Source organism: Semicossyphus pulcher, unplaced genomic scaffold (assembly GCF_022749685.1).
Source record: "Semicossyphus pulcher isolate SPU_LCO1_2020_fin unplaced genomic scaffold, fSemPul1.0.p SCAF_1, whole genome shotgun sequence".
Lineage (NCBI taxonomy): Eukaryota > Metazoa > Chordata > Actinopteri > Labriformes > Labridae > Semicossyphus > Semicossyphus pulcher.
Genome location: NW_027211603.1, coordinates 21,871,444 through 21,898,038, shown reverse-complemented (window position 1 = coordinate 21,898,038; position 26,595 = coordinate 21,871,444). Strand labels below are relative to the sequence as shown.

Here is a 26,595-nt window from a genome sequence, read left to right as displayed (position 1 = left end):
TCTCTACATGAACACCTCCTCAGCTGGACTTTATCTGCAGAGATAATCGTTATGAGGAAATTTTGCTGCGCTGGACAAGCAAAGGCTTTATCTGAACATTTCCTGATTAGATGTGTATTACCACATTTATTCACAGTGGACTCTCAGTGCGTAACTGAAGCCCTCTTTCCTGTCTAGCCTCAATTGATATTGCTTTCCTGCTTTCAACTATGAGAGTATTTGCTGCGATTGTTTTTGTGTGTAGTTTTTTTTCCGGGCTTGTGCGCAGGACTGAAGGCAAAAAGGCTTTAATACTGCAAACATGCAGCGAGCCAAACTCTGGAAGGCCTTATCAGAGGAAAAACACAACAAAGCTCTGTCTTGTACAAGAACACAATGGGAAGACTCTGCAGTGTCGATCTGCTTTGTGTTTATGGCCCACTGTCACAAGTGAACACAACTACAATGCCTGGTGTTAAATCTCTCACAAAAAACCCACTCGACTCAGCTAGGACACAGAAACTTGCCTTTTTTTAGTCTACTTTTCTTAGTCTTCTTTGTTTAGTTTTTTTCATCATTTGTTCTGCACTTTTTCCATCTCTGATATGTAACTACATTACACAACCATGACATGCAGATGAATACACAAAGATACAAAAATGAGGCCTAGCTGTATGTGTGCTGTATGCTTTAGTTTGTTGTTGACATTATTTAATTTAAATTGAATGGAAAAATGTGTACATTAAATGCCTCTTTAAGCAGACCAAGCCTGTGAACAGTCATAAGAATGAAGAAAAAATGGATGTTAGTGACTCAGAGAGTGGTGATAGCTACTGCGCTAAGCTAGCCAAAAAAGTATTTTAGAAGAAGGCTATTTAAAAAGGACATTTCCTTTTTGCTATGGTCTAATTAAGCCAGTGCCTCATTTCTATTATATAACAAACTAAACTGCTTTTTTTTCTTTTCAGTAACAAGAAACTAATCAGAAAGAGATGGTAGCCAAATTTAGCTGTGGCTAACAGTAAGCTAGGTCATTAGTTAGCTTTAGCGAAATGGTGTTTGAATTTCTCCCTAGTTTTGTTATGCTGTCAAAACATTTTACACATGTATAATTTTACATATAAGAGGCCTACTAAATCTTACATACAAGTAATATCTCAATAAAACAAATAGTCCAAATGTGACCACATGTGTAGGGTCCATGTTTTGGCTATGTTGGTTAGAATAGCAAATTACTTGCATTACAAGTGCAGCAGTGCTACAGATCTTTAGGACTGTGTATTTACATCTAGGCACTCTATGTCCTGACAACATTATTTCTTTATACTTTGACAACTTGTCGCAGTCTTTTTTTCTGCCTTTCCATAATGCTCTCCTGTGATTGCCACTGTTTTTTTTTTTTAAAGCTGTGAGAGCAAGTTTTTGAGTGGGTGAGAGGATGATGATTAATCACGGCTCCCCAATGATTTATATTCCACCTCATTCCCTGTGGTTATTATGGCCACTGTGCCTTTATTAACAAAATTAGCAGGTGTGCTTGGAAACCCAGTCAGTCCCTGCACCGGTCACTGCAATTGAAACATTCAAATAGATCCGTGTGAGACTCGAGTCTATCAAACAAGTCCACTTTAACTAAGATTTTCTCTCCTTGAGTTGAAAACTGCAATGACAGTGTGACGTGAATCTAAAGTATGATAAATGATTCTAACCTGATTCTAACATTTATTGATGCTGTATAATCTGCCTGTTTGTGTACCTGCAGGTCAACCATCCTTCAGCAGCAGTTTAATCGTGTGGGCCGGGTGGAGCATGGCTCTGTGGCGCTGCCAGGAGTGATCCGCTCCGGCTCCATTGGAACGGAGTCGCTCAGCATGGGCACCATGCCATCTGCTCAACAGCAGATCACAATGGGTCAAATGCACCGCGGACACATGCCCCCACTGGTAAGTGGAGCAAAATGGCTCTCAGTATGATGTGTGTTTTTCATTCACAGATGATGTCCTTTTATGTACAGTAGGAATATCTTGTATGTTGTTGTGTGTTGTTGTTTATGGTGGACAGATGACAGAAACAATCTGTTTATCTTCTTGAATGTGTAGAGTTCAGCACAACAGGCTCTGATGGGAACCATTAACACCAGTATGCAAGCAGTGCAGAAGGCCCAGATTGACCTTGGGGAGGTCGACGACCTGCCACCACTAGGCCAGGACATGGTACTGTACTGCGCACATACACGTATCCACAGACTCGTATTATTTTACCGTGAAACAGCCATAGAACAGAATAAAATCACACTATTTGTTGGACTGGTGATAAATAATAGTTCTGTCTGCAGCATGACAGCTTCGCTGTGGCAGGATTTTATGCATGCGGTGTTTTGACTTTGATGAGGTCTACCTCTGTTTTCCCAGGCATCCAAGGTTTGGATCCAGAACAAGATGGATGAGTCAAAACACGAGATCCACTCTCAGGTCGACGCGATCACTGCGGGAACAGCGTCTGTTGTCAACCTCACAGCTGGTCAGTTGCACAGATATGACTCGGCAGAATGTGTGCTGTTTGGATTTACTGCATTTCACTTATAATAAAATAATGCTAGTCGTGCTAGGCTCTCTTATATACTTTAAAGGAACCCTTAATGAAACCAGTGAAAGTGTGAGACGTGCCCACATTTTTACAAGGAGATTTTAGGGGTTCTATTTTCTGCTAAGTTAAAATTATCTGGCCAATTAAGAACTTTAAGCAGAACCTTTCCAGTCGTCTGCAATTCATTAACATCATTGGAGACCCTGTATAAAATTTAATCGCTCCCTTATATCCTGCTGTGGTTTGGTGAAAATTTGGCCATTACAAGTTGACATTTTTCCTTTTTTTCAGTTGGTTGGACGCACTTTTTTCCATTGTGCTAAAATGGGATGACTTTTTTTATGCTGTATTTTTATTAATATTTTTGTTTATTTATTTGTTATTCTGTCTTTTCTACCCCTCTCAGGCGACCCTACTGACACAGACTACACAGCAGTGGGCTGCGCCATCACCACCATCTCCTCCAACCTGACAGAAATGTCAAAGGGTGTGAAGCTGTTGGCTGCGCTGATGGAGGACGATGTTGGTGGGGGTAATGACCTGATGAGGGCTGCAAGGACTCTAGCAGGGGCTGTGTCTGACTTGCTGAAGGCCGTGGAGCCAGCTTCTGGAGAGGTGAGCAAAGATGGTTAAAACCCTGTTTCATACTGTATATTTTGTATCTATAAGTAAAACTATATTGTCTATGTAGTTTATCTTTATTTTGCCTCTGAAACCAGCATTTTTCATCCCTTCCTTGTCCTTACCATTGTGTTTGACAGGTCGAAGGTGGCAGCAAATACTGTCTGCAGGATAAAATAGATAGATATTGGAGTAGAAATGTAAAATAAAAAACAATTATTTCACAGTATATTGAGCCAAAACCAAATGGAAAAAGGAAGGCATGGCTCACAGACAAAGACAAAAGATTGTTGAAAGAGAGAAAGACGGAGAATAATGTGTGAAAGCCAAGCACGGTTCTGGAGCGATAAAACATTGTTCCATTTGTGTTACTCGAAATGCCAGAGTCTGTGTGTGTGTATCTGGTCGTCTACACAATGTTTCTTTCATCCGAATTGACAACCTTAAAAAAGTTAATCAAATCTGCAGCGGAGGAGCTCTATTCTGAGACAATATATGGTCTGTTAATAATGGAGTGTCTCTCCTGGTCCTCAAAACTAATACATCTAATTAAATTATCCTGTGCTGCTGGCCGGCTTCGAATAACTGAATTGTCCAGGTCGGTCTAAGTAAAGAGCTCAGACTGAGGCTAAGCTAAATGGTAGGAATTCTGTGCCTTTATGGAAACAAAAGCTGCATAAAAAGACTCACACGCTGATGTAGCCTGCATCTACTTGTGTTGCAGGACTGTAATGTTCTCACTGTTTGGAAGTCTATTAGTTGTTTGTTGTGGGAGTATCATTCAGAAGTTAATGTTCTGTACAGTTGATGGCGGGTAATCTGCATAATGCACGGGCCTATCTAGCTTTGGGACACCCCTGAGCTCTACACACTCGCACAGTTTGCATGAGAGATAACTTGTAACCTGAAGGCCAGGGGGAGGAAGAGATGCAGATTAATGGAGTTTACCATCTATTCATCACTGTTATGAGTTTTGTATGACACACTTGTATATGTAAACTGCATAAAAAAACTCTAATAGCGATGATGTTGTTTTTTGGATGCAGCATGCACTACAGTAAATTACTGTACAGGTTAAGTAGAAGCCATATATTAGGATTCAAGATGATGCAGTTTCCTATCAGGCGTTAACATCCTGATGGTTCTCTCTATGTGTGTGTTTGCAGCCCAGACAGACTGTGCTGACAGCAGCAGGCAGCATCGGGCAGGCCAGTGGAGACCTGCTGCGCCAGATTGGAGAGAGCGAGACGGACGAGAGATTCCAGGTAAAGCTGCACCCCTTTAAACCATTTATCATCATCACACTGTGTAACGGTCAAAGAAACTCAGGCCAGTAACTTAATCAGAAACACATTGTAACCAGGGGAATATGGAAATATTATTCAATAACTTTTATTTCTATTTAACTCTGTTTGAGTTGAATATTATTCTAGCTGTCACTGAAAGCTTGTGTTTTCCTTTCATGTAGCTCATACTTGGCCGACTCTAGATTGTTCGTGTAATACAATGTTTTTTTGCAGAAATCAAATCAAGCCTGTCACTACGCAGTACTGGACTCTATTATAGCATTTTGTAGCTATTCAGTAATGATGAGTTGTGCAGATATGTAGTCGTTTTTTCTTAATTAGAATTGATGATGCAGCACATCAATGAGCTTTTTATAACATCTTTAACTACTTAACAAGATGGCAGAGAGACGTCCCACTTCTGCACAATGTTTCTAAGCTTCCCGTCTACAGACATGATCCTCTAACGTAGAGCTGTAATGTGCAATAATTTAACCGTAACTGCAAATTTCAAAAGCCAGCTATGCGTTTGTTTTTTTATCTGTGTATGAGAATGAGATAATAATGTTCTCGGACAGACGGTACATGTGTAAAATGTTGCTGATGAGTTATTTTTTTCCCCCCCTGTTGTTGCAGGACATCCTGATGAATCTTGCCAAAGCAGTGGCCAACGCTGCGGCCATGTTGGTGCTGAAGGCCAAGAATGTGGCCCAGGTCGCGGAGGACACCGTGCTTCAGAACAGAGTCATTGCTGCTGCCACCCAGTGTGCCCTGTCCACCTCGCAGCTGGTGGCATGTGCAAAGGTACAAGAATAATATCCATTCAGTTCCATAAAGTAAATCCAGGAAGCTGTAATTAAAGCTGTTTGTGTGGTACAAGACAATCATTTCCCAGTTGCTGTTTGTCATAAGCAGGATGTCCCGTCAAGTTTGGTAGACTTAGATGTCTTTCCACACATATTAGAATAACCTGTGATTTATCTGCAGCTAAAACAGCTCTTTTTAAAGAGTGAATTCATCAGGATGCACCAAGGCCCAGTTAAATACCCCGTGCCCTCATTATATTTGCACATCTTTAATTGTACAACCCACATGTTTCTAATTAGCTTAAATGCCCTCCCGGCTCCCACTCTGAAAAGCTACATTTACTAAACAAATCCACACTTCTTTGCACGGCAGGCAATGGAAAACATCTGCTGAAACCCTTTTAATGTCGTGGTTTCCTCTTCTTTTGTCTTTTCTGTTTGTGATTGAATGTAGTAAAGACTGAGCAGTGAGTTTACTGAATATGTTGGAGTCACATTAGCGAAGTTAGAGATTTTTACACACTTAAACTGCAGAAAATGTAATGATCCTTCAAATATTGATGGCTTTGGCAACCTTTGATGCCATTATTTCCCTACATTGGAAATCTGCTTCTTAATGTCTTTTCTTCCTTCTTCCCTGTTAACCTCGTTACTGCTGTAGGTGGTGAGTCCCACGATCAGTTCGCCGGTTTGCCAGGAGCAGTTAATCGAAGCTGGAAAGCTGGTGGATCGCTCAGTGGAAAGCTGCGTGCAGGCCTGCCTCTCAGCCACGGAGGATGGAGAGCTCCTCAAACAGGTCAGCTTTATTAATGTGTAGACCAGTGGTGCACTGAACTTCTTAAACTCAGGAGATAAAAAAGTATATGACAAGTTTGACCCAGAAAAAATCTAATTAGCAGCAAATCAGCTGACTAATCCTCAAGCTTTTACATTGAAACCACTTCGTGTACTCTGCTCATGTACTAACACCCGGCTTAAGAAGCAATGAAGATAATGAGTCCAGTGTGCCTCGAACCAGCCTGCTGGAATAAGAAGCTGGGAATAATGCAGATAAAGACGGCTTTACAGCACTAAAGTTGATGATGTGTGTCTCCTGTACTGAAGGTGAGTGCTGCAGCCAGCGTGGTGAGTCAGGCTCTGGGGGATCTCCTGCAACATGTGCGTCAGTACACCTCCAGAGGAGAGCCTATCGGGCGCTATGACCAGGCCACGGACACCATCATGACCGTCACTGAGAGCATCTTCAGCTCCATGGGAGACGCAGGTGAGTCCAAACAAGGATAGTGCTTAGAGATGAAAAGCTGAGACACACATATTTTGCCATTGTGGGTATCTGCTATAAAACTGCTATAAAAGGGTTAAAATTTGTTGAAATTGAAGTGCTTTTGTTTTTTATTAAATAATTATGTGCAGTCCCAGATTCAGGGGCAGGTTGTTTGATTGTCCTGTAACTGAAAATACATTTCTGAAAGTAGAACAGCTGCTTTCAGCTGGACTATTGCTAAAGAGCTATGCTGTACCTAACCATCAGGAAAGCTAGAGCCAGATAGATGAATGAAACAACTCATCAAACAACTGCAGGAGTTTTCCCCTGTCTCTCTGTCTACCTACCTCCTCTGTGTTCTCTGGTTTATAAAAGTATCCTCTCGTCTCCACCGTGAAGAGCAAGCAAGAGTCCAGCTGGACCATTTGGCGTTGGTTTTGTGTAATCCTCTTCAGAGAAATGATCCGTGTTGCACCTGGAGTGCTGATGTTTACATTTAGCGTAGCTAGCCACTGCTATCTAACACCATGATCACTCAGCAGAGCTCGGTCTAATCTATTAGGTAATCAGGACACTTTTTGTGTCAACAGTCCGGGAAAAAGACAATCAAGCACCAGCTGTGATATCTTCAGAAAAGTCACGTTTGATTTCAGTCTGTGCTAGCCTCTGCACTTTCTGACACAAACAGTTGACATACGGCGTCTGGTCCTCTGGTCCCCACCGTGAACGGCACTTTGTCGTTTACATAATACTGTATTTTCTTTAGTTTGTTGTCTCTTCTACGAACCGCTGACACAAACAGCTGACCGACACCGTACGCTGCAGGCGTAGTAACACGTATGTGTTGCGGTCCACACAAAGTAGTGCTAAATAAAGAGGCGTTCTTACTGAAAAGTGAAACGCGGTGATATATTCAAATATAGCGTACAATTGAAACCACTATTAAATTTTTAGGTGAGACGTCCTTTTAAGTGGATAAATTACGTGTGAAATTGACCTTATCTGCAGCAGCATATAGCCTAGCTTCCGTGCTGGCACTCTGGCTGGTTTCTAAACACTGGGGCTGTGCTGACTGGCATCCATTGTATGTAGTACACTTACTATTGATAAGTATCTCATACTACAACCCCACTTCAAACAAACCGAGTCCGTTTATGTTCTCACCTGAATCGAACCAGACCATGATTCGTTTGGAAACGGTTCTGGTTTGGTCCCTAGTGTTTGAATGTGTGTTCTCAGCTGTCCAAACGAACTGGACTTTCCGAGTAAAGTCTGAAAGACTGGACCAAAGCTGTAAGGTGTGAAAGCATTCCAGCATGGCTGTACACTCATGTTAGTGATGTAGTTGTTGCCTGCAAATATCGGGTGACTGTGGCCGGTCGTGTTGAAGTGTCCTTGGACAGGACACTGAACCCTTTATGTGCATAGATACTGATTGGAGATTGGCACTCAGGCCTTTGCCATCAGTGTGTGAAAGGGTGAATGTGACATGTAGTGGAAAAGTGCTTTGAGTGGTTGAAAGATTAGAAAAGCGCTATATAACTACAGTTCATTTACCAACTTAACTGGTGGTATGTTAGCAGAGCTCAATGATCGATCTTTTTTTTTTTTTTGTATATTATCATGTACGCAGTCCTAGGTTCAACCTGAGTCAGGTTCAGCCTTGATATTTAGTCTTAATTCTCCTCCTTTGGCTAACATGTTATAAAAAAGCTCATCAGCTTTCTATGATCTAAACTTTCAAACTTGCTTCACGCAGCTCGAAAGTTTCTCCTCTCTGAGTCGATGCCTTTCTTTGTATCGCACGTCATCCCGTCTTCTCCTCAGAGACTCTGCCGCGATGCTGTGTTTGAATGGACTGTTGTCAGCGGCGGTGAAGCCACAGAGAAACGCTGACAGTGATGTTTACAAGTCTGACAGCAGGGAGAGACGGAAAGATAGAAGGAGATGCACAGAGAATGCACCGGCCCTGCTCTCAGCTTAGCCTTAGAATTGATTGGCTCGATAGACAGGTACAATCTCTACCTGGCTGCTGCAGCTGAATACAAGCAGCTAGGTGGAGAATTCTGTCTTTGAACTGGTGTCAAATATGTCAGGTAAAGTCAAAGCTGGCATTCAGGTACAAATGTGAAGGGAAAAAAACAGAGTGAATCCCTCTGTAGTGCAGCGCTGGCAGATCGTCTGATACATTCACATGAATTATAGAAGCTTAGCACCGAGCAGCTTTTGTGCCGTGCCAGGTCTGCTTTACAGAGAGAGCGTAGACAACTACCCCTTTTGTCTTGCCTCATTAGTCTGATAAACAGGGAAGATATTCTGAGGGATTCAAAAACACCATTTACGTCCAATTGTCTCTTCACAAGTCACCCAAAGGAGTTGGAACATTATGCACATCTGATCACGAAGACAAATACAACTGTGCAACAATTTGAACCACAGTGAGCTGAGGGAAATGAGATAATGAGGGATGTTTGTCTCTTTTTTTATCGTCTCTTCACCTACTGAGTGCTGACATTTATGATTTCAAACAGTCACAGTGTGAGTCATCTAACTATTAGTTATATTTACAACTTAAAATGTCTCCCTTTGATGCTAATTAAGTGGCAGTGAATTAAAAATCAATGCAGTTTGTTGAAACATTTATCTGCTCCACTTATATTTGCAGGCATTTTTTCACTTCTATCACTATGTCTAGCCTGCACACGAAACCTGTCATCAAGCATAGTTTAGTAGTGCATTGTTTTGTTGTTTTTTGGCCTTTTATGAGAGAGAGGGGGCATTGGATAGTGTCGGAAGCAGGGAAGGAGAGAGTGGTGATGACGCACGACAAAGGGCCGAGGGTGGGAGTTGAACCCGGGGCCGCTACATATGGGACGCACTATTTAACCGCTGAGCTTAACCAGCGCCCCGGTAGTGCATTGTTCATGAAAGTAAACGCACAATTGCTGAAAAATGATGTTATGCATTTATGTTCAGTGAGTTTTACTGTCTTAACACACTTAATCTCTCATTAGCACGACTGATCCACGAATCCATTCGCCTCTGTCCTTTTAATCAGCTCCTAACCCACTGTTTTTCCTCTCAGGGGAGATGGTTCGTCAGGCTCGGGTGCTGGCTCAGGCCACCTCAGACCTGGTTAATGCCATGAGGTCAGATGCTGAGGCCGAGGTGGACCTTGACAACTCTAAGAAGTTGCTGGCAGCAGCGAAATTGCTGGCTGACGCCACTGCAAGGATGGTGGAGGCAGCAAAGGTAAGAAGCATGATGGATGTAAGCGGAGAAGAAATATTTATTTCATTTATGTCTCAAGTTTTGTCAACAAATAGAAGTTTACTGAAGTCTGGTGCTAGTATAAAACAAGCTTTAATCCTTGCATAATTCAGTTGACCCAAAAAAAAGTTGAAAAGTTTTAATCACAGTAGTGGCATTTTCTTTAGACCAGATGAGAGTCTACAGGGCCGAGTTTTATTCCTCTGTACATTATGGGTGACCTTTTCAGTGAGAGCAGAATGGGGAGAAGCTGTGAGTGTGTGTGTGTGCATGAAGGCAGTTTGGAAAGTTATTCTGCTTTCTATTGTGAGTGAGATTGTAAGTGTTATATTATTAAAAAAGCTGACTTTTACAAACTTTCTTCAATAAGCATTCAGGGCCTGGACTTAAAGTGGAAAGCTTCTGAATTCTACGGTTTAGTCTCAAAGTAGTTGGGGGGTGAATGGCATAGTCGACATCTGCAAACATGTTCAACTTTCTCGATGAGCTGGAAATCAGAGTATCAACACAGCTTAAACATTAGTGAGAGAATCATTCCGCTGACATTGAATTAGTCACTTGTGAGTGTTTCTTGAATCTTTGATTGTATTGCTTGAGTAAATTTGTCTGAATTAACAGATCTTAGCTGATAATTTATTTTGATCCGTGTTAAAACATTTTGTGTGCTTTGAATGTGTTGTTGTAAATAATTGACTCTCTGTGTAGCAGCTGCAGGATGTGTCTCTGATAGATAGCTGTTTGTGTGAATGGGTCACACGTATTTGGTTATGACGCTATAATTGTAATAGAACTGTTTCTAAGATTTCTACAATCATTAATAATACATATGAATATAACTTATCACCCTCTTAGCCAGTATTTCCTCCTTTAATCTCAAATATGATGCACGTAATAATCATTTACAAGTTGTTTCATTAAACTTTTAATAAGATGAGTAAATAAAAGAGACGCCGCTTTACTGGCACCATGTTTGATATCCAGTGTAAACATGTTAGTGGACAGATTTAATTAATCCTGTTTAGTAGATTTATTTACGCACTGTGTGGTTTAATCCACTGATTAATAGCAGTGTGTTTGAGGTGCAGATATACACCTTTTCCTTGTCAACAGCTATAAAAGACATCAGAGTACAGACTGAATGGTATAATACGTCTAAAGTTATCGGATTGAGTATTGAAATATTTAGATCCGTGCAGAATTTAAATTCACAAGTTTCCATCATAACATGATTAACATTAAGAGAACTTGAGACTGCTAAAGGGCGACTTTCGCTTTGTCACACTTCTTATCTGCTATCTCTCCCCATCATCCTCATTATCTGTCTGCAGAATCACACAATGATATTAATAACCCTCCACTTCCACCACGGAAATTAAATGATGCCCTCCAGCTGGTCGGACGGCGGAGTTTGATGCCAGACTTATCGCCGTCACAGCTGTATGTTTGTCCGTGTCAATGGAGGCTCAGACCTCAGCCAGCCGTTGCCCTGGTAACTGATTAATTGAGCTGGTGTAGTTTAGTTTTACAGCTGAGTGTCTTTATGCTTATTTCTCAAAGGCCATGTCAGGTAATGATTCGCCTCAGTGAGACGCTCATTGTGAAAGTGTTGTATCGCTGTTAGACAGACTTTACTTCTTGAAGGCTAGCTCCACATTATGAATTCCTGCGTGCGATATCATGTTACTTCCTCTGGAAATCAGCACTTTTTAATAATTATGCAAATTGGCTGTTAAATTTAAATGGTGTCAGCAGTCGCCAGCAGGCGGATGACAGCTGCAAACTCCACTAATTTGAAGCTGGTCACCAACAACGTTTTACTGTGATTAATGTTGTGTCAAATGTGGCTAAAAAAACACTTTCAGCCCATGAACTGAGTGTTTGTCCACTAGTGATATCTGTGTCCAGGCGACTGCTGCCAGGTGTTTCTGTGGGGTTAAACATTAATTTAATGACATGGATTTTCTGCTGCACGCACACCCACCTCTCTGTAGCTGCAGGTGAAGCTACCAAGTTCCCAAGTAATTAACCTAATGGCAGCAGGCTTAGCTCTCTCTCTCTGACAGCAGAGGTGCTGAGTGATATCGGCCTCGTCAGAACCAGGTTACCTCATCCTGCTGGATCCAGAAGCAGGTGGAAAAATGGAGCTGCTTGCGAATATGAGAATCTTTTTTACAAGTACCCGCCAACAAAGAACTGATTGTTGGAGTGAAGAGGAGCTACAGACGAGTCTAAGTGCAGCGATTAAGTCTGGATTGGATGTTGGAAGATGACTTGTATGTGCTGATGGGCGTTGTGTGGGTGTGTCTGCTGCTGCTCTGGGCGTGTGATGTGATGAGTGCTTTTAAAGGATTGCAGAAAGGGAGGCAATGTTGTGAAAAAGATCAATCAGCCTTACTCTTTTTGTATCTTTAATAGCTTATCCTGCTCACCTGTCATTTATTTGCTGACTTGTCTGTATGTGTTTTTTTGTGTTCTCAGGGCGCGGCGGCTTACCCAGAAAATGAGGACCAGCAGCAGAGACTGAGGGAGGCAGCAGAGGGGCTGCGTGTGGCCACCAACGCTGCAGCTCAGAACGCGATCAAGAAGAAACTGATTAACAGACTGGAGGTCAGTGATGCAACATTTTGTTCCTAGACAGATGGCTACTTCAGAATGAGGCTATTTCTTTCTGTATCTGAAAATATTCACATTAAAACACAACATTAATACTGAGACTTATCCTAAATATCAGCAGCTATAAAGGAGGAACAGAGGCATCACTTTGCATGAAAGCAACATTAAATGTCAGAGATGTTGCAGACGGAGTTAAGTTTGTCGTTACTCACATGTTAAAATGGTTTGGATTGGTAGATAAAGAGAATCGATCTTCCAAAAGATCACAGGTGCTGCCTCAGTGAGCTGCCAGCTCAATACCACATCAAAATAATATATTGAATCAATGAAACTTATTACACGCCTTTTTACTAACAAAATCAATTATTTGACACAGAAAATTGATTTGGAAATTATTCTATTAATTGAAAAATGATTATGTTATCTGTTTTCCGTTTAAAAGTAGTTGGTTACTCTCGCAGTGAGAGCTTTGTCCATAGCAAAGGTTAACTCTGTAGCCTTCCTAAAATGAGCTAACTGACCGAATATTACTCACTTTATAATGAGCTAAGCTAGTTGTTGAACGGGACCGCAGGAATCAGCGTAGTATCTGATTAAGCTGTTCTGTGTCGATACTGCCGTATCCCGTACTGTGTTCTGTTTAATTTTTACTTCCTGTGCCGTCTTCAGTTTTGTAGATCTTTCTGTCGTAACATTCAGTTTTTGCATCTAATCTTTATTGCCTTCTCTCCGCTGTATTAGTCTCCCTTCTTTTTTTTCCTCTGTAAACATCCGACCTCAAATTTACCGGAATTCTTTCGACGCATTGATATGATTACAGTTAGTCCTCTGGATTGTGTGATTAGAGCTGCATCCCTAGCAACAGTCTGTTCTTTATAACAACGGTCTGTTACGAGAAATAACAGACCTCGGAATGCCAGAAATAACCAATATTTACCACAGCTGTGTAATAAAAGGGTTATTGTTTATTTTGTGTGTCTTCTAGGTTAAGTATTGATGTTGTAAGGTTATAAGGATGTTTCTCATCCCCAGTAATGAGACAAACAAGGCACAAGACCTCAATTTGAACTTGAAAATTGTAGTTACACTCAAATGCATCACAATATACACCTTTTTAATAATTGATTCTTACAGCCTGTGTTCAAAGAGATACTTTGATCTTATCATCTTTCAAGTAGAGAACATCTAAAACTTTAAGAAACACAACACAAGCAGAGAAATATCATTCCATATTTCTCAGTCACTGACTATACCACTAACTCAACAGCTGTCTCCTTAATGTTCAGATGACTTTGGTTTATGTTGAAGAGAGACTGATACCGAGCCAGAAAGAGCACTGCTGTGTAACCATATTTTACATGTTGATGTTTTATGTCTCAATATTCCTCAGAATGCTGCCAAGCAAGCTGCGGCTGCAGCCACGCAGACCATCGCTGCTGCTCAGAATGCTGCCGCCTCCAACAAGAACACGGCTGCTCATCAGCAGCTGGTGCAGAGCTGCAAGGTGAGGATCAATGCTTTTAAGTTTAGAATTGTTCTCTTTATCCTCCTTTAATTAATTAATCAAACAAATTACTCCACAGTGTTTTTATTTGATGTTCTTACTGACCATTACTTTATTCAGCTGTTTTGTGTGCATCTAAATTGATTAAAACATAGTATAATAGAGGTATTTTCAACTATAAGACTATAAGTTTATATAGTGTATATATTTACAGTCTTTATTTGAACTGTATTTAAGCCTGGTTGTATATGTGTGCATGCATGTTTCTGTTTCTAGGCGGTGGCAGATCATATCCCACAACTGGTGCAGGGGGTGCGTGGCAGTCAGGCCAAACCAGAGGACCTCAGTGCACAACTAGCTCTCATTATCGCCAGCCAGAACTTCCTACAGGTGCAGTGGACACAAACACACACACACACACACACACACACACACACACACACACACACACGTAAATGCACAAAATGGCTTTGATTTCTCACCTTTGCCTGAGATGAGATTGTAAAAACTTCATGTCCCCCATGCTCAAATCGAGTCTTCAGCCCTACATCGGGAACCAGGCTGAACAAAGTATAAATAGTGTTTGAGCCATGAGGGGATCCGTTTGAAAATAGGCCTGTAACCTCTTTTTGGTGAAAGCAGGCAGTTACAGAAGCAGTGGTGTGATGGGATTATATGCTTTATTCCTCCGTGGCAATTTAAAAGCTCTTACAGGAATGTGGGGTCTCACAAATACCAACACATAATTTAACCTTGCTTCTTTGTTATTGCTCGGAGCAACACTTAGTTTTCTGCCTTAATGCTCTCAGGAAAAATCTGTTTTTATGAAACATTTTCTCTGCCTGTTTATTTTCCCTCTCTGCAGCCTGGTAGTAAGATGGTGACCTCAGCTAAGTCATCTGTTCCCACGGTGACTGATCAGGCTGCAGCCATGCAACTGGGTCAGTGTGCCAAGAACCTGGCCACCTGCCTGGCTGAGCTGAGGACGTCTGCGCAGAAGGTAGAGCACAGATGCATACACTTACAAATGTGGCTGTGCGTTTAGGAGGTCAATGCACTTTATATGCAAAGTATATGCAAAAAGGCAACCAATACACTGAGATCATGCCAGAGAGACACTGATCCTCTCGTCATCATGTATATAAGCTTCATGGCAATGATAAAAAGAGCCTTGAAGTGAGGATTATTTGATGGAATTTCAGGATAGGATGGTTTTTGTTGCATTAAGGACTTTCTGTTTAAGGAGCACTTCTTATGAGTGTAGAACATAAGTAACTATGTGAACTGTGAGTGACGGTAGACCTTTGTTTTCTAGGCTCATGAAGCCTGCGGGCCCATGGAGATCGACTCTGCGCTCACGGCCATTCAGACTCTGAGAAGCGAGCTGCAAGATGCCAAGCTGGCTGCTGTGAACGCCCAACTGAAACCACTCCCTGGAGAATCAGTAAGAGACCTCCTTTGAAACATAATACTGACTCAGGATTCATTCTTCCAAACTCAAGATTAAAAATGGTGTTAAAATTGCTTAAGTTTGACTTCCAGCAGCTCTTTCCTGTAGCCGGGTTCAGATGGGTTTTAGTTTTTAGTAATGTATATTTAAATCCCTCTTTCTCTCTGCTTTAGTTGGAGAAGTGTGCTCAGGATTTGGGCAGCACCTCAAAGTCAGTGGGATCCTCCATGGCTCAGCTGCTCACATGTGCTGCACAAGGAAATGAACACTACACAGGTAGGCACTGCTGTTAAACGGACTCTCTCAACTTTCTATTCATTTTTCAGAACTGCACAATGTTTCCCCTCACACCACCAAAAGTGGAGTTATACTTCAGTTTTTAAATAAACATGATCCCATCAGCTACCATGAGCATTGATGACAGTTTTATGGTGGAAACTTATCATCATTATCATTGTGTGAGCAAACTCTGCAGAAACGCTTTTTATCTTGCAGTGTTGTTTGTTCTCCAGTACACTTTCTCATGTGAATATAACCGTTATATGATTAAATAATCCAGTTACCCAGAATACAGCATCAACATTCAATTTGTATTGTGCCCTGATCTCAAATAGCTCTGTGATAGGCTTGTTTTGCGATGCGGAAGTTTTTTGATCTATTCAGTTATAAACGTGTTTTCCAAAGACTTCCATTACCTTTAGTGTCCTGAAGAAAACATGCTCCTATTGGCTGGAATCTGGTTTACGTTCTTTAAGTAATCTTGTTAACTTCTAGGTATAACTTGGCTTCTTTCCACACCTTCCTGGACCCACTTCAGTTTGTTTCTTTACTGCTGTTTGCAACACATTTGTCAGTACAGAGGAAAGACTTGTATTTAAAAATGATCCCGTGCACGTAGGATGCCAGACATCTGGAGTACATGATAAAGTTTCACAGTCCTCTATGACATCGCTGAAAATATTTCCCGATTGTGACTGTCTGTCTAATCTGTACTCTCTCTCACCTCTTAATCTGTGTGTAGGGATAGCAGCCAGGGAGACGGCTCAGGCCCTGAAAACACTGGCCCAGGCTGCCCGCGGTGTGGCTGCCTCCACCACAGACCCCAAGGCTGCTGCTGCCATGCTGGACTCGGCTCGGGATGTTATGGAGGGCTCAGCGCTGCTCATTCATGAGGCCAAGCAGGCGCTGATTTCCCCCGGGGATGCTGAGAGCCAGCAGAGGCTGGCGCAGGTGAGACGAGTCAGGACTGCTCGGGGGTATGGAGTCTACTCTGCATATCTATCCTGTTTTTAACACTGCGGGTGACTCTCTGGTGCTGTAGGCTGGAAGGCTCACATGTGGAGTGTGATTGTGATGTGTTTTGTGAATATTTCATGTTTTTTGGTTACATTTTTAATGAATTACATATCAAACAACTGTATTTTAATTTAGAGGTCTTGGCTCTGTCTGCACGTTTAATGATGCTCAACATTTTACCAAAGTCCCTGAATCCCCCGTGTTTTACAAAGATGTAATGTGAGGGCTCAACAGGACCTGTTTATATGTAAGAAATTAATAATGCAGCCATGTAAACTTGAGAGAAAAGTTGGATCTTCTTAGCACTTCTTTCCTGGCTCAGTAGTTTTCTAAATATTTTCCTCTGAGCCAGATGAATGTCTACATCTGTTAATTAATACATGAAAGTGAACACCTGTCAAATATAGCAAGGGACTCCTATAGCAAACATGGTGGCGTGTTTACAGGCCGTGTACCTTTTAATTATTTATGTCCTGTCCTCCTCACATGTTCTGCACTGAATAAATAAATCATGTGTGTTTGGGATGTAGGGTAGTTAATGAGGGAACAACAAAAATACAAATGAGGTGGTTTATTTCAACTGGTGAAATATACAGCACCACTACTTTGTGGTTTAAAAATCCTTTTGAAAATAAAATTAGGTAAAAAAAAACCTCCAGTGAAAATCAAGTGTTTAACCTTGTAAACATCTCCATGTGGTGTTTTAATTGATTTATTTAATTTATTTATTTATACATTTTTCATGCGTTACAAGACATTCCAGGGACGACATAAACAAGTCATCTCCATGGCTGGGCCTGTCTGCTTTTAAACTGCAGTGTACCAAGGACAGACTGAACAACACCTTTTTAGAGTTGCAGGTTTGAGGCGTCACAATCCTAAGGAGCCAATCCCGTTAATGGGCGGGGTGACGCTATGCATATTATTATGTGCAACCGATGGCAACCACTTTGGCGATGCGCGAGCCAGCTGTAACCGTCATACCAACGTTAACTTAACTACTACCAATTACTATATTTCTCGCTAGCTGAGTTTCAACAAGTTGCCTCTAAACGATGGCAGAGACGTGTTTGATTTTGGTGATGGAGGGGCCGAATGGAAATTTGCATAGTGGGCGGGGACTTTGTAGATTGAGGAATTTTTAATGAGGGAGAAGGACGAGATGCCTTGGGAGGATTTTTACAAGGTAATTAACAGTGTTGTGACCAAGTCATCTTTGCTCAAGTCCCAACTAAGTCTTAAGTCATTTTTTCTTGGTCAAGTCAGGTCAAGTCACAGGTTATGACAAGTCAAGTCAAGTTGAGTCCTTAGTTAAGGCAAGTCAAGTCTCTTTTTTTCCACCCAAGATACAGCACTCTTACCTGTAGTATCCGGTCTTTATAAAGAGAAAAGTCAAGGTATTAGTAGCCTGTCTAATAATGATATTATTGGCCAATTTCTATAACCTGTTCAGGAAGTATGACAAAGAATTGTATCTGTATTATCTCGGCACAGACGCAGCCATGATGATGGTCTGGTCTGAGACAGTATTGAGTAGTAACGAGTACGACTGATGAGGCTTCTCTTTGGGGAAAAAACAAACAGCTAACATTCACACTCAAGTCATCCGAGTCATCATGCCTCAAGTCAAGTCAAGTCTCAAGTCATTAACTTGCAAGTCCAAGTCGGGTCTCGAGTCATTTTTTTTTTTGTCAATTCGAGTTGCAAGTCATCAAATCAGTGACTCGACTCGACTCCAGTCCAAGTCACCAAGTCTCAAGTTCACATCTCTGGTAATTATTTTGCAGAAAAAAAGCAGAGCATTTTATATGTCTTAAAACATGACTGGAGTTGGTCTTTAAGAAGCCTGTGCTGATCTTTAAGCTAACTGTTTCATTAAGGACCCTTTCATGTGCCTCTGTTGTCGCCTCCGTGATGTAACAGCCTAGTTTGGGATGTGAAGCACAGCTAAAGAGACATATTGTTTGAAAGTTGAAAAAAATAATGGTTATTAGTTATTCCACAAGACTCCCTTACTCATTAGCATTTTAAATGGAGACTTCTTGTTTTGTCTTGTCACTTTAAATCTGCTCCCTGTTCCAGGTGGCCAAGGCTGTGTCTCACTCCCTGAATAACTGCGTCAACTGTCTGCCTGGCCAGAAGGATGTGGACATGGCTCTCAAGAGCATCGGAGAGGCCAGCAAGAAGCTGCTGATTGAGACTGTGAGTTTGGTGTGACTCAGACCAGAGCTCCACCAGCAACTTTAGCATCCTGTGTTTCCCTTAAATGCTGCATAGGGAAAAGAGTGACGAGGAGTTTATTAAAAAAGTAAATTGAGTGAAAGATAGAAAAGTTTCAGGCACTATGTAAAATACTTATGGTTTATCATACATTTACTGTTTTCTGCTTAATCTAAATTGTGTTTAATATTCAGAGTACAGATACTTACTTTTTTACACTGTATTATTGTAGCTGCTTCAGTGAGGCTCAGATGTGGTAGTTCTTGAATTGTCACATCAGTATCAGTAAACTTATTACTCTGCCGCTGCCCACACCATCGTAGCAAACACTCAGTTAATGATCATTTTTCAGCTTTATTTTTTAATCAGAAAATGGCCTTGTGGCTGCCTGCACGGCTATAAGTACATTTTATGCTCCTGCTTCTTTAATTGCAGTTAAATATCTTTACTTCATCATGAACTCCTTCTGTGTGCACTCCGTTCAGATCCCTCCAGCCTCCAAGTCTTTCCAGGAGGCCCAGAGTGAGCTGAACCAAACAGCAGCAGATCTGAACCAGTCAGCTGGCGAGGTGGTCCATGCCTCCCGAGGCTCCAGCAGCCAGCTGGCCGTGGCCTCGGGAAAGTTTAGCCAGGACTTTGACGAGTTTCTGGATGCGGGTATCGAGATGGCTGGCCACACTCAGGTTGGTCTTTGTTATAGAAGTTTTTAGGTTTTTTTCCATTAAGTTTAGATACTTTATGTCTATGAACGTCCTCCAGGTCAATGTCATTCAAAGTTTAATCCAATTGGACTTGGTTTCAGATATTACTTCTACAATCTTTTACTCAGAGCTGCATTAGGACCAAATACCAACTATTTTCTACTGCTGACGTGTCTTTATTGTGTCATGTTACACTGCTTTCATGTTATTTTAGAAAAAGGATGACCAGGTGCAGGTTATCGGTAACCTGAAGAACATCTCCATGGCCTCTAGCAAGCTGCTACTGGCAGCTAAGAGTCTGTCTGTAGACCCTGCTGCAGCAAATGCCAAGAACCTGCTAGCTGCTGCTGCAAGGTACCACAACTAACACAGACACATACACACAAATGGAATCCGTTCAGTTTAAGACTGTTGTTTTGTACCACTAAGTAAGCAGTAAGTAGCTTTTGTTCTAATCAGCAAAATGCATTCACTTGTCGGCGTATAATCAAAGGCATTACTTTTTGAGTTAAGGCTTCGATGGTGCTGAAACCAGATGTCGACCTCACTTGTGATTTAACAAAATAAAAGCAAAGAATTTCACCTTTTTAAATGGAAATGCTGAAAGAAAATTCTGCTCATTAACTGCACAAGCTTGTGGAAAAAAAGACAAGCAGGAAAGGATTCATGCACAGGCTTTGATATAAACCTCCAGTTTTTGTGCTCACTCACGTCAAAGCCAGCCTTTTCACTAAACACCATTAGGGACTTGGTTTTGATTTTTTCCCCCCTGTTTGTGTCTTTCTTTCAGGGCAGTGACAGACAGCATTAACCAGCTGATCACGCTGTGCACACAGCAGGCACCAGGCCAGAAGGAGTGTGACAACGCCCTGAGAGAGCTGGAGGTAAACTCAACTTTACTGCCTTGAATAACTTTATTTGTATTGATCTTTTCACAAAGTTATAAACAGCTTTACGTGCATAAAAGACAGCAAAGTAAGGGACAACATTAAAATATGACGGTGTCAGTGATGAAACAGAAACAATCAGCAGTGTCGTGAGTTAGTTAATGCGTCTTCACCAATCCTCTCATCCGACATTGTGCTCAAAGAATAAAAATGAATAACAAACTCTGCTCACTCATCTCCCAGGCTGTCAGAGGAATGCTGGACAATCCCAACGAGCCGGTCAGTGACCTCTCCTACTTCGACTGCATCGAGAGCGTGATGGAGAACTCCAAGGTAGGCTCTCAACTCAAACAGCCTGGTGATCAAACACAGAGCTCGAGTCTGCACACACAGAGCTTAACATCCTAAACATTCCTCTCTTTGTCCTGCTGGCTTCTCCTTTTGTTCTGTCCAGGTCCTGGGAGAGTCCATGGCAGGTATTTCTCAGAACTGCAAGACTGGGGATGTGCCGGCGTTTGGAGACTGTGTGGGATCAGCCTCAAAAGCCCTGTGTGGCCTCACCGAAGCTGCAGGACAGGTACAGAATGTGGAGAAACAACCCTCACTGTGCAGGAGCTGTTCAATGGATGATATTTCCTGTCTTGTTGGTGGTAGCAATGCTTGGGAATTCTGATGACAGAAGTGTTTCCCCCCCACACAGGCTTCCTACTTGGTGGGTGTGTCTGATCCCAACAGTCAGGCAGGACACCAGGGGCTGGTGGATCCAATTCAGTTTGCAAAGGCCAACCAGGCGATCCAGATGGCCTGTCAGAATCTTGTAGACCCAGACAGCAGTCCCTCGCAGGTACATGCACTTACAACACTTTCTTTATAACAACTACACCAAACCTGCCAGTCTGATCTACAGTATAACAGGTTCAGGTGCTACCATGTTGCTGTTGTGTGAAAATATCTCTGAATCTTTTCCCTCATGCCGACACTATAGACGGATTTTTGTTGTGTTTAAATAAGACAGACGTATTATTTTTAATGGATTAAGTTCAAAAGATTCTTTTTAATTATTTAACATTTTGTTGTTTCTATCGTGGCAGGTGCTCTCTGCAGCCACCATTGTTGCTAAGCACACCTCTGCGCTGTGCAACGCCTGCCGTCTAGCTTCCTCCAAGACAACCAACCCAGTTGCCAAGAGGCACTTTGTCCAGTCTGCTAAGGAGGTGGCCAACAGCACCGCCAACCTGGTCAAAACCATTAAGGTAGGCTTTCTTTGCCAGGAGTGTCAAAAGGTTGGCTCTGTCCCGTAATTGGCAGACCACAGTATAGAAGATTTAGCTTTGACAGCAGCGTCCTTTGGTTTTAATGTGGGCTGATGTTTTCTTGAATCCTCTGCTGAGTTTTTTAGTTCAACTCAAACTTCTGTCATTATTTCTTTGATTTTTGACTTTTGGACTACAAACTTGAATAGGTTCTCTTGTTGAATCAGACTTGTTTCTTGCAACTTCACGTTTTTCCTCACTTTCCAGGCTTTAGATGGAGATTTCTCTGATGAGAACAGGAACAAGTGCCGAGTGGCCACGGATCCACTCATTGAGGCTGTGGAAAACCTGACAACATTTGCTTCAAACCCGGAGTTTGCCAGCGTCCCAGCTCAAATCAGCAGCGAGGTATGGCCATGTGAACATTAGTGTTTGAAGTACTCATGAAAGATATTACATTTATTATTAGATATTACCTGTTTTTAGCCTTGCTAAAGTTCAATTGTCTTTCCTTTAGGGCTCTGCGGCACAGGAGCCCATCCTCCAATCAGCACGCTCCATGCTTGACAGCTCCACCTACCTTCTCAAGACGGCACGCTCATTGGTTATCAACCCCAAAGACCCGCCCACCTGGTCTGTTCTGGCTGGTCACTCTCGCACCGTGTCCGACTCCATCAAGAGTCTCATCACCGCCATCCGGTTAGTGAGCAAATATCTACTCAGTTATAACAATAAGACACTACTGCATTTTCTTCTTAGCTTAGCTTAGCATAAAGATTGGAGATGGGTGGGAAAACAGCTAGCCTGACTCTGAGTCTTGTAATCACTGAAAGGGTTACCGATCGACCAGCAACAACTCAAGGATGTAACATCCATATTTATTTCTTCCACCCCATTTCTCTGCAATGATGACGTTACTTTGGAACACTCAAAGGGGATTATGTCAGGTGAAACTTAGGTCAGAAAATTCTAAATTTAATTTTTCCATTTATCTGCCTAACGACTCTTTAAATTGTCTGTGAGACTAATGTAGCGTCCTTGAGGAAGGATGCCCGAATGCTGTGCCACAGTGAGACAAATGCTTGTTCTTATACCTCCACAGCTTAAATTTTTAATCTCCTCTTTCACACCTTTTGTACCTGACCTTGATCAGAACAAAACTGATGCCCATGAGGAACTAATTCTCGTTGTCAGACACGCAGAATTTTAATGTTTCTGCTCGGTTTAGAACATCTGCGTGTTAGCATTCACAAGCAGCCAGCTGAGCATCTCGTTCAGTTGTCATGCCCGAATCCAGTCTTCCTTTGAGACTGCAAATTGAGCACTGTGAGTTTGGCCTGAGCATTTAATCGCAGCGATACACTGCTTTTTGCCAAAGAACACAAATAGGAACGAACTCCATCCTGCAAATGCCAGCCTTGTGACTCTGTTTGTGTCATCACTCCCAAAGATGAGGTTTTATTTCAGTTTTATTTTCAGTGTGCCACCATGCATGGAAATGGATGTTTAACTAACCTCGTTCGGCCTGTGTGGCCGCTGCCCCACACCACTCAGAGGCTTCAAAGCTAATTTGGCTGCCCAGCTTGATCTCCCTGTGCAGTGACGAGACCCTGCAGGCCAAATTCAGCAGATGTGAGCTGAGCAGCAATGAGAAGAGGGAGCCAGTAGAAAAAAATGAGACATCCTGGAAGCTGTCTGCGTTTTAATAAGTGTTCTATCTCTCTTCCTGTCTTCTTATACATCTCCGTTCTTCCTTTCTTTATCGCCTTCTGTGTCCTGTTTTTCACCCCATACATCATCCTTTCATTTCTGTTTCTGACCATTTTTATTGCTTTCTGTTTCTCCTCTTTTCCTGTTCCCATTTTATTCTCAGGGACAAGGCCCCGGGCCAGCGGGAGTGCGACTCGTCAATTGATAACATCAACAAATGTATCCGGGACATTGAGCAGGCCTCTCTGGCAGCAGTCAGCCAGAACTTACCCAGCAGGGATGACATCTCACTGGAGGTAAGCAACCATTAGAAAGAAACGTGACATTTTCCGCAGACAGCCACCGGTATCATTATTTATTTGTCCTTGTCTGGTTGTTCATCTTTATCCCTCGCTCTTTTCTTTTGACATTTAGCTTGTTGTTTTTTTCCTTTCAGTCCTTGTGTTGCTTTTGTTATCTCTTACAAAACTACTGATGTATTATTGGTGGTTGTAATTAGGTTTGTGTCAACACTAGGTCTCATTTAAAATAACTTCCTGCAGTGCAAACCACTATTTTGTTGACCTTTAAAGTAGCAGAGCTGCGGTACTACACCTGAGCTATACTTACCTCAATGCAGGACTGGGCAAGGAGCAGTTTTTGGCCAGTTTTGTTAAGTTGTGAAGCTCACTTATCAGAAGCCGGAGATGCTTGTGGCAAATATTTCCCTCATTAGTTCCCTGCCCAGCTGACTTATTTAAATACACCTCTGTATCCTATAAAAAGTACAACAGAAACTAATTTCTTTTTATTTCCTGGCTTCAGGCGCTACAGGAGCAGCTGACGTCCACTGTGCAGGAAATTGGCCACTTAATTGACCCTGTTTCCACCGCAGCCAGAGGCGAGGCTTCCCAACTAGGACACAAGGTATATAGAACAGAGACTTAATTACTGAACTTAAATACTGTTGCTGTGCAGCAACAAAGTAATACTTTCTTTAATGAGTAGCAGTGCGGAGTGTTTCCTCTCGATAGGAGTTATCTGAGTAAAGTTATAATCATGTTTATAATTACAGCTGTCTAACCTGTAGATTACTCTTAATGGTACCTTCTGTCATATTAAATGTATGGTTATGATATATGCATGTACACACAGCAAGATGTAATGAATGCAACCTTATAAAGACGTGATACAATGAATTCTCCCTGAACTCTTCCACCCTTTGACCTCAGGTGACCCAGTTGGCCGGTTACTTCGAGCCGCTCATCATGGCCTCTGTCGGTGTGACGTCCAAGCTGAGGGACCACCAGCAGCAGATGACCTTCCTGGACCAAACTAAGACCCTGGCTGAGTCGGCCCTGCAGATGCTCTACGCTGCCAAGGAGGGTGGAGGAAACCCAAAGGTATAACTGTTTTACTTTATGCTCCACCTCTGGAAGGATTAAATGAATTATCTGTTATTAAATGTGTTTTTATGTCACTGTATCAAATTCCACAGGCATCCCATACCCATGATGCCATAGCGGAGGCAGCCCAGCTCATGAAGGAGGCAGTGGATGACATCATGGTGACGCTGAATGAAGCTGCCAGTGAAGTGGGAATGGTGGGAGGAATGGTTGAGTCCATCGCAGACGCCATGGCCAAGGTGAGCGCTGCTGGGAACAGAGTGTCTCACAGAAGGCTATTAGCTCTACATATGCATGGATGCCAACATTTTTAATGGCTAAATTCATAAATATATGCTCTTTTTATTTGAAAAAGACTTTCACAGACAGGCAATTTCTCCATCAGCCTTCTCCTTTAACGGTACAGTGGCAATAGACCAGCAAAGGAAAATCTCAGAGGCTCTAGGAAAAGTCCTAATTTGTCTTTTTCCACTCATTGCTGCATGCACCGTTTTTTTTCCCTGTGCATTTAGGACAGTTGTGGTCGCTACACAATACATTCCCATGTCAGCATTGTCTTAATTAGTTGGCAATGTGCGGCAGGAATTAATTGGAAAGGGCACATAAGAGTGAGCCAAAATACCATCGAGAAGAGAAGTGGAATATAACAGGTTGAAGGCAACAAATGTTCATATTTTTCCATAATGTTCATTGTTTCCTATCAAATATATACTTTTTTATTTAATGTATTTACCTATGATGCTGTGTGTCTGCAAGCACCTTATCGATAAGCACAATACAAATTCAATCTGAGGAATATTAACCATCAAAACAGCTGCTCTCAGCATGTGCACAGCCTTCAGACCGTCTCTCCAATTAACAGTCACATTATTGGCAAACACATAAGGTGTAAAGCAAGAAAAGCCTTTTTTTATCTCAATTACAGACAGAGCAGCTTTGACTAATTACCTCCTTCCTCGCCTTCCTGAGTGAGACTAACTGCAGGGGCGAAGAAGTGCCTCAGGTGTGGGTCACCAGAGGGGAACAGCATCTCGGCTTCACCTTTGTTTGGCACGTCATGAATAATGAATGAAAGAGGTTTAGTTTGGGTCTGTGTGTGTGTGTGTGTGTGTGCGTGTTTGAATGCATGTCAGCGGTTGATTAAAAGGAGTAAATCCTCTTAGATAATCCATCAGCATAATGGTCACTCGGCTGAGGTTTCAGCAGGGGTGATTTTAAAGGCTGAACTTTTAGTCACTTCGTCAGGCTGCAGATTTTAGGGTGTTATTTCACTCAGCGGGTGAAGCGAACATCATGTACTTGAAATTTTGTAGTTTAATTTCAGCACACAAGGCGTCATCTCTCTCGACTCCACAGCTTCAACACTGGAAACATAATGTATGCACTGCGAGCTGCTGATCAAATCTTTCTCTAGCTGCTATTTTAAAACTGTAATTACAGAGTGGAACTTCTCCATAATTTATAATGAGTGTGTATCGTTCGTTCTGTGTTTATTTGAATATAAAATTGCATTAACGTTGGTTCACAGATAATCTAATGTCTGCACACCTGGTGGAATTATTATAATTAAAGAGGGGATCAGATTTAACGTTCTGCTGCAACTAAAGAGCTGAAGGATTGATTGTCTCCGTGTTTGAAGATGTTTGTATATTTAGTGAAGGACAAATTAATCACGCCTGAAATTAAAACCACAGTGCCGTAGTAACTGTGTGTGTGTGTGTGTGTGTGTGTGTGTGTGTGTGTGTGTGTTTTTGTCTTTCCTTT

General features: G+C 42.0%; 1 protein-coding gene across 1 annotated transcript in view; it reads left to right on the top strand.

The window, feature by feature from the left end:
- tln2a (talin 2a) overlaps positions 1-26,595 on the top strand; it is a 93,921-nt gene that overhangs the window by 53,621 nt on the left and 13,705 nt on the right. The window contains exons 14-43 of the mRNA XM_069675863.1: positions 1,742-1,922; positions 2,079-2,192; positions 2,391-2,499; positions 2,972-3,180; positions 4,353-4,451; positions 5,109-5,276; positions 5,940-6,074; positions 6,383-6,542; positions 9,628-9,794; positions 12,291-12,419; positions 13,816-13,929; positions 14,206-14,319; positions 14,795-14,929; positions 15,245-15,373; positions 15,553-15,655; positions 16,401-16,609; positions 18,758-18,877; positions 19,381-19,578; positions 19,811-19,950; positions 20,387-20,480; positions 20,727-20,816; positions 20,938-21,060; positions 21,184-21,327; positions 21,575-21,736; positions 22,004-22,144; positions 22,254-22,435; positions 23,610-23,742; positions 24,251-24,352; positions 24,658-24,828; positions 24,924-25,070. Coding sequence (XP_069531964.1) covers positions 1,742-1,922; positions 2,079-2,192; positions 2,391-2,499; positions 2,972-3,180; positions 4,353-4,451; positions 5,109-5,276; positions 5,940-6,074; positions 6,383-6,542; positions 9,628-9,794; positions 12,291-12,419; positions 13,816-13,929; positions 14,206-14,319; positions 14,795-14,929; positions 15,245-15,373; positions 15,553-15,655; positions 16,401-16,609; positions 18,758-18,877; positions 19,381-19,578; positions 19,811-19,950; positions 20,387-20,480; positions 20,727-20,816; positions 20,938-21,060; positions 21,184-21,327; positions 21,575-21,736; positions 22,004-22,144; positions 22,254-22,435; positions 23,610-23,742; positions 24,251-24,352; positions 24,658-24,828; positions 24,924-25,070 — 4,222 coding nt within the window. The remainder of the gene's footprint in view (positions 1-1,741; positions 1,923-2,078; positions 2,193-2,390; positions 2,500-2,971; positions 3,181-4,352; positions 4,452-5,108; positions 5,277-5,939; positions 6,075-6,382; positions 6,543-9,627; positions 9,795-12,290; positions 12,420-13,815; positions 13,930-14,205; positions 14,320-14,794; positions 14,930-15,244; positions 15,374-15,552; positions 15,656-16,400; positions 16,610-18,757; positions 18,878-19,380; positions 19,579-19,810; positions 19,951-20,386; positions 20,481-20,726; positions 20,817-20,937; positions 21,061-21,183; positions 21,328-21,574; positions 21,737-22,003; positions 22,145-22,253; positions 22,436-23,609; positions 23,743-24,250; positions 24,353-24,657; positions 24,829-24,923; positions 25,071-26,595) is intronic.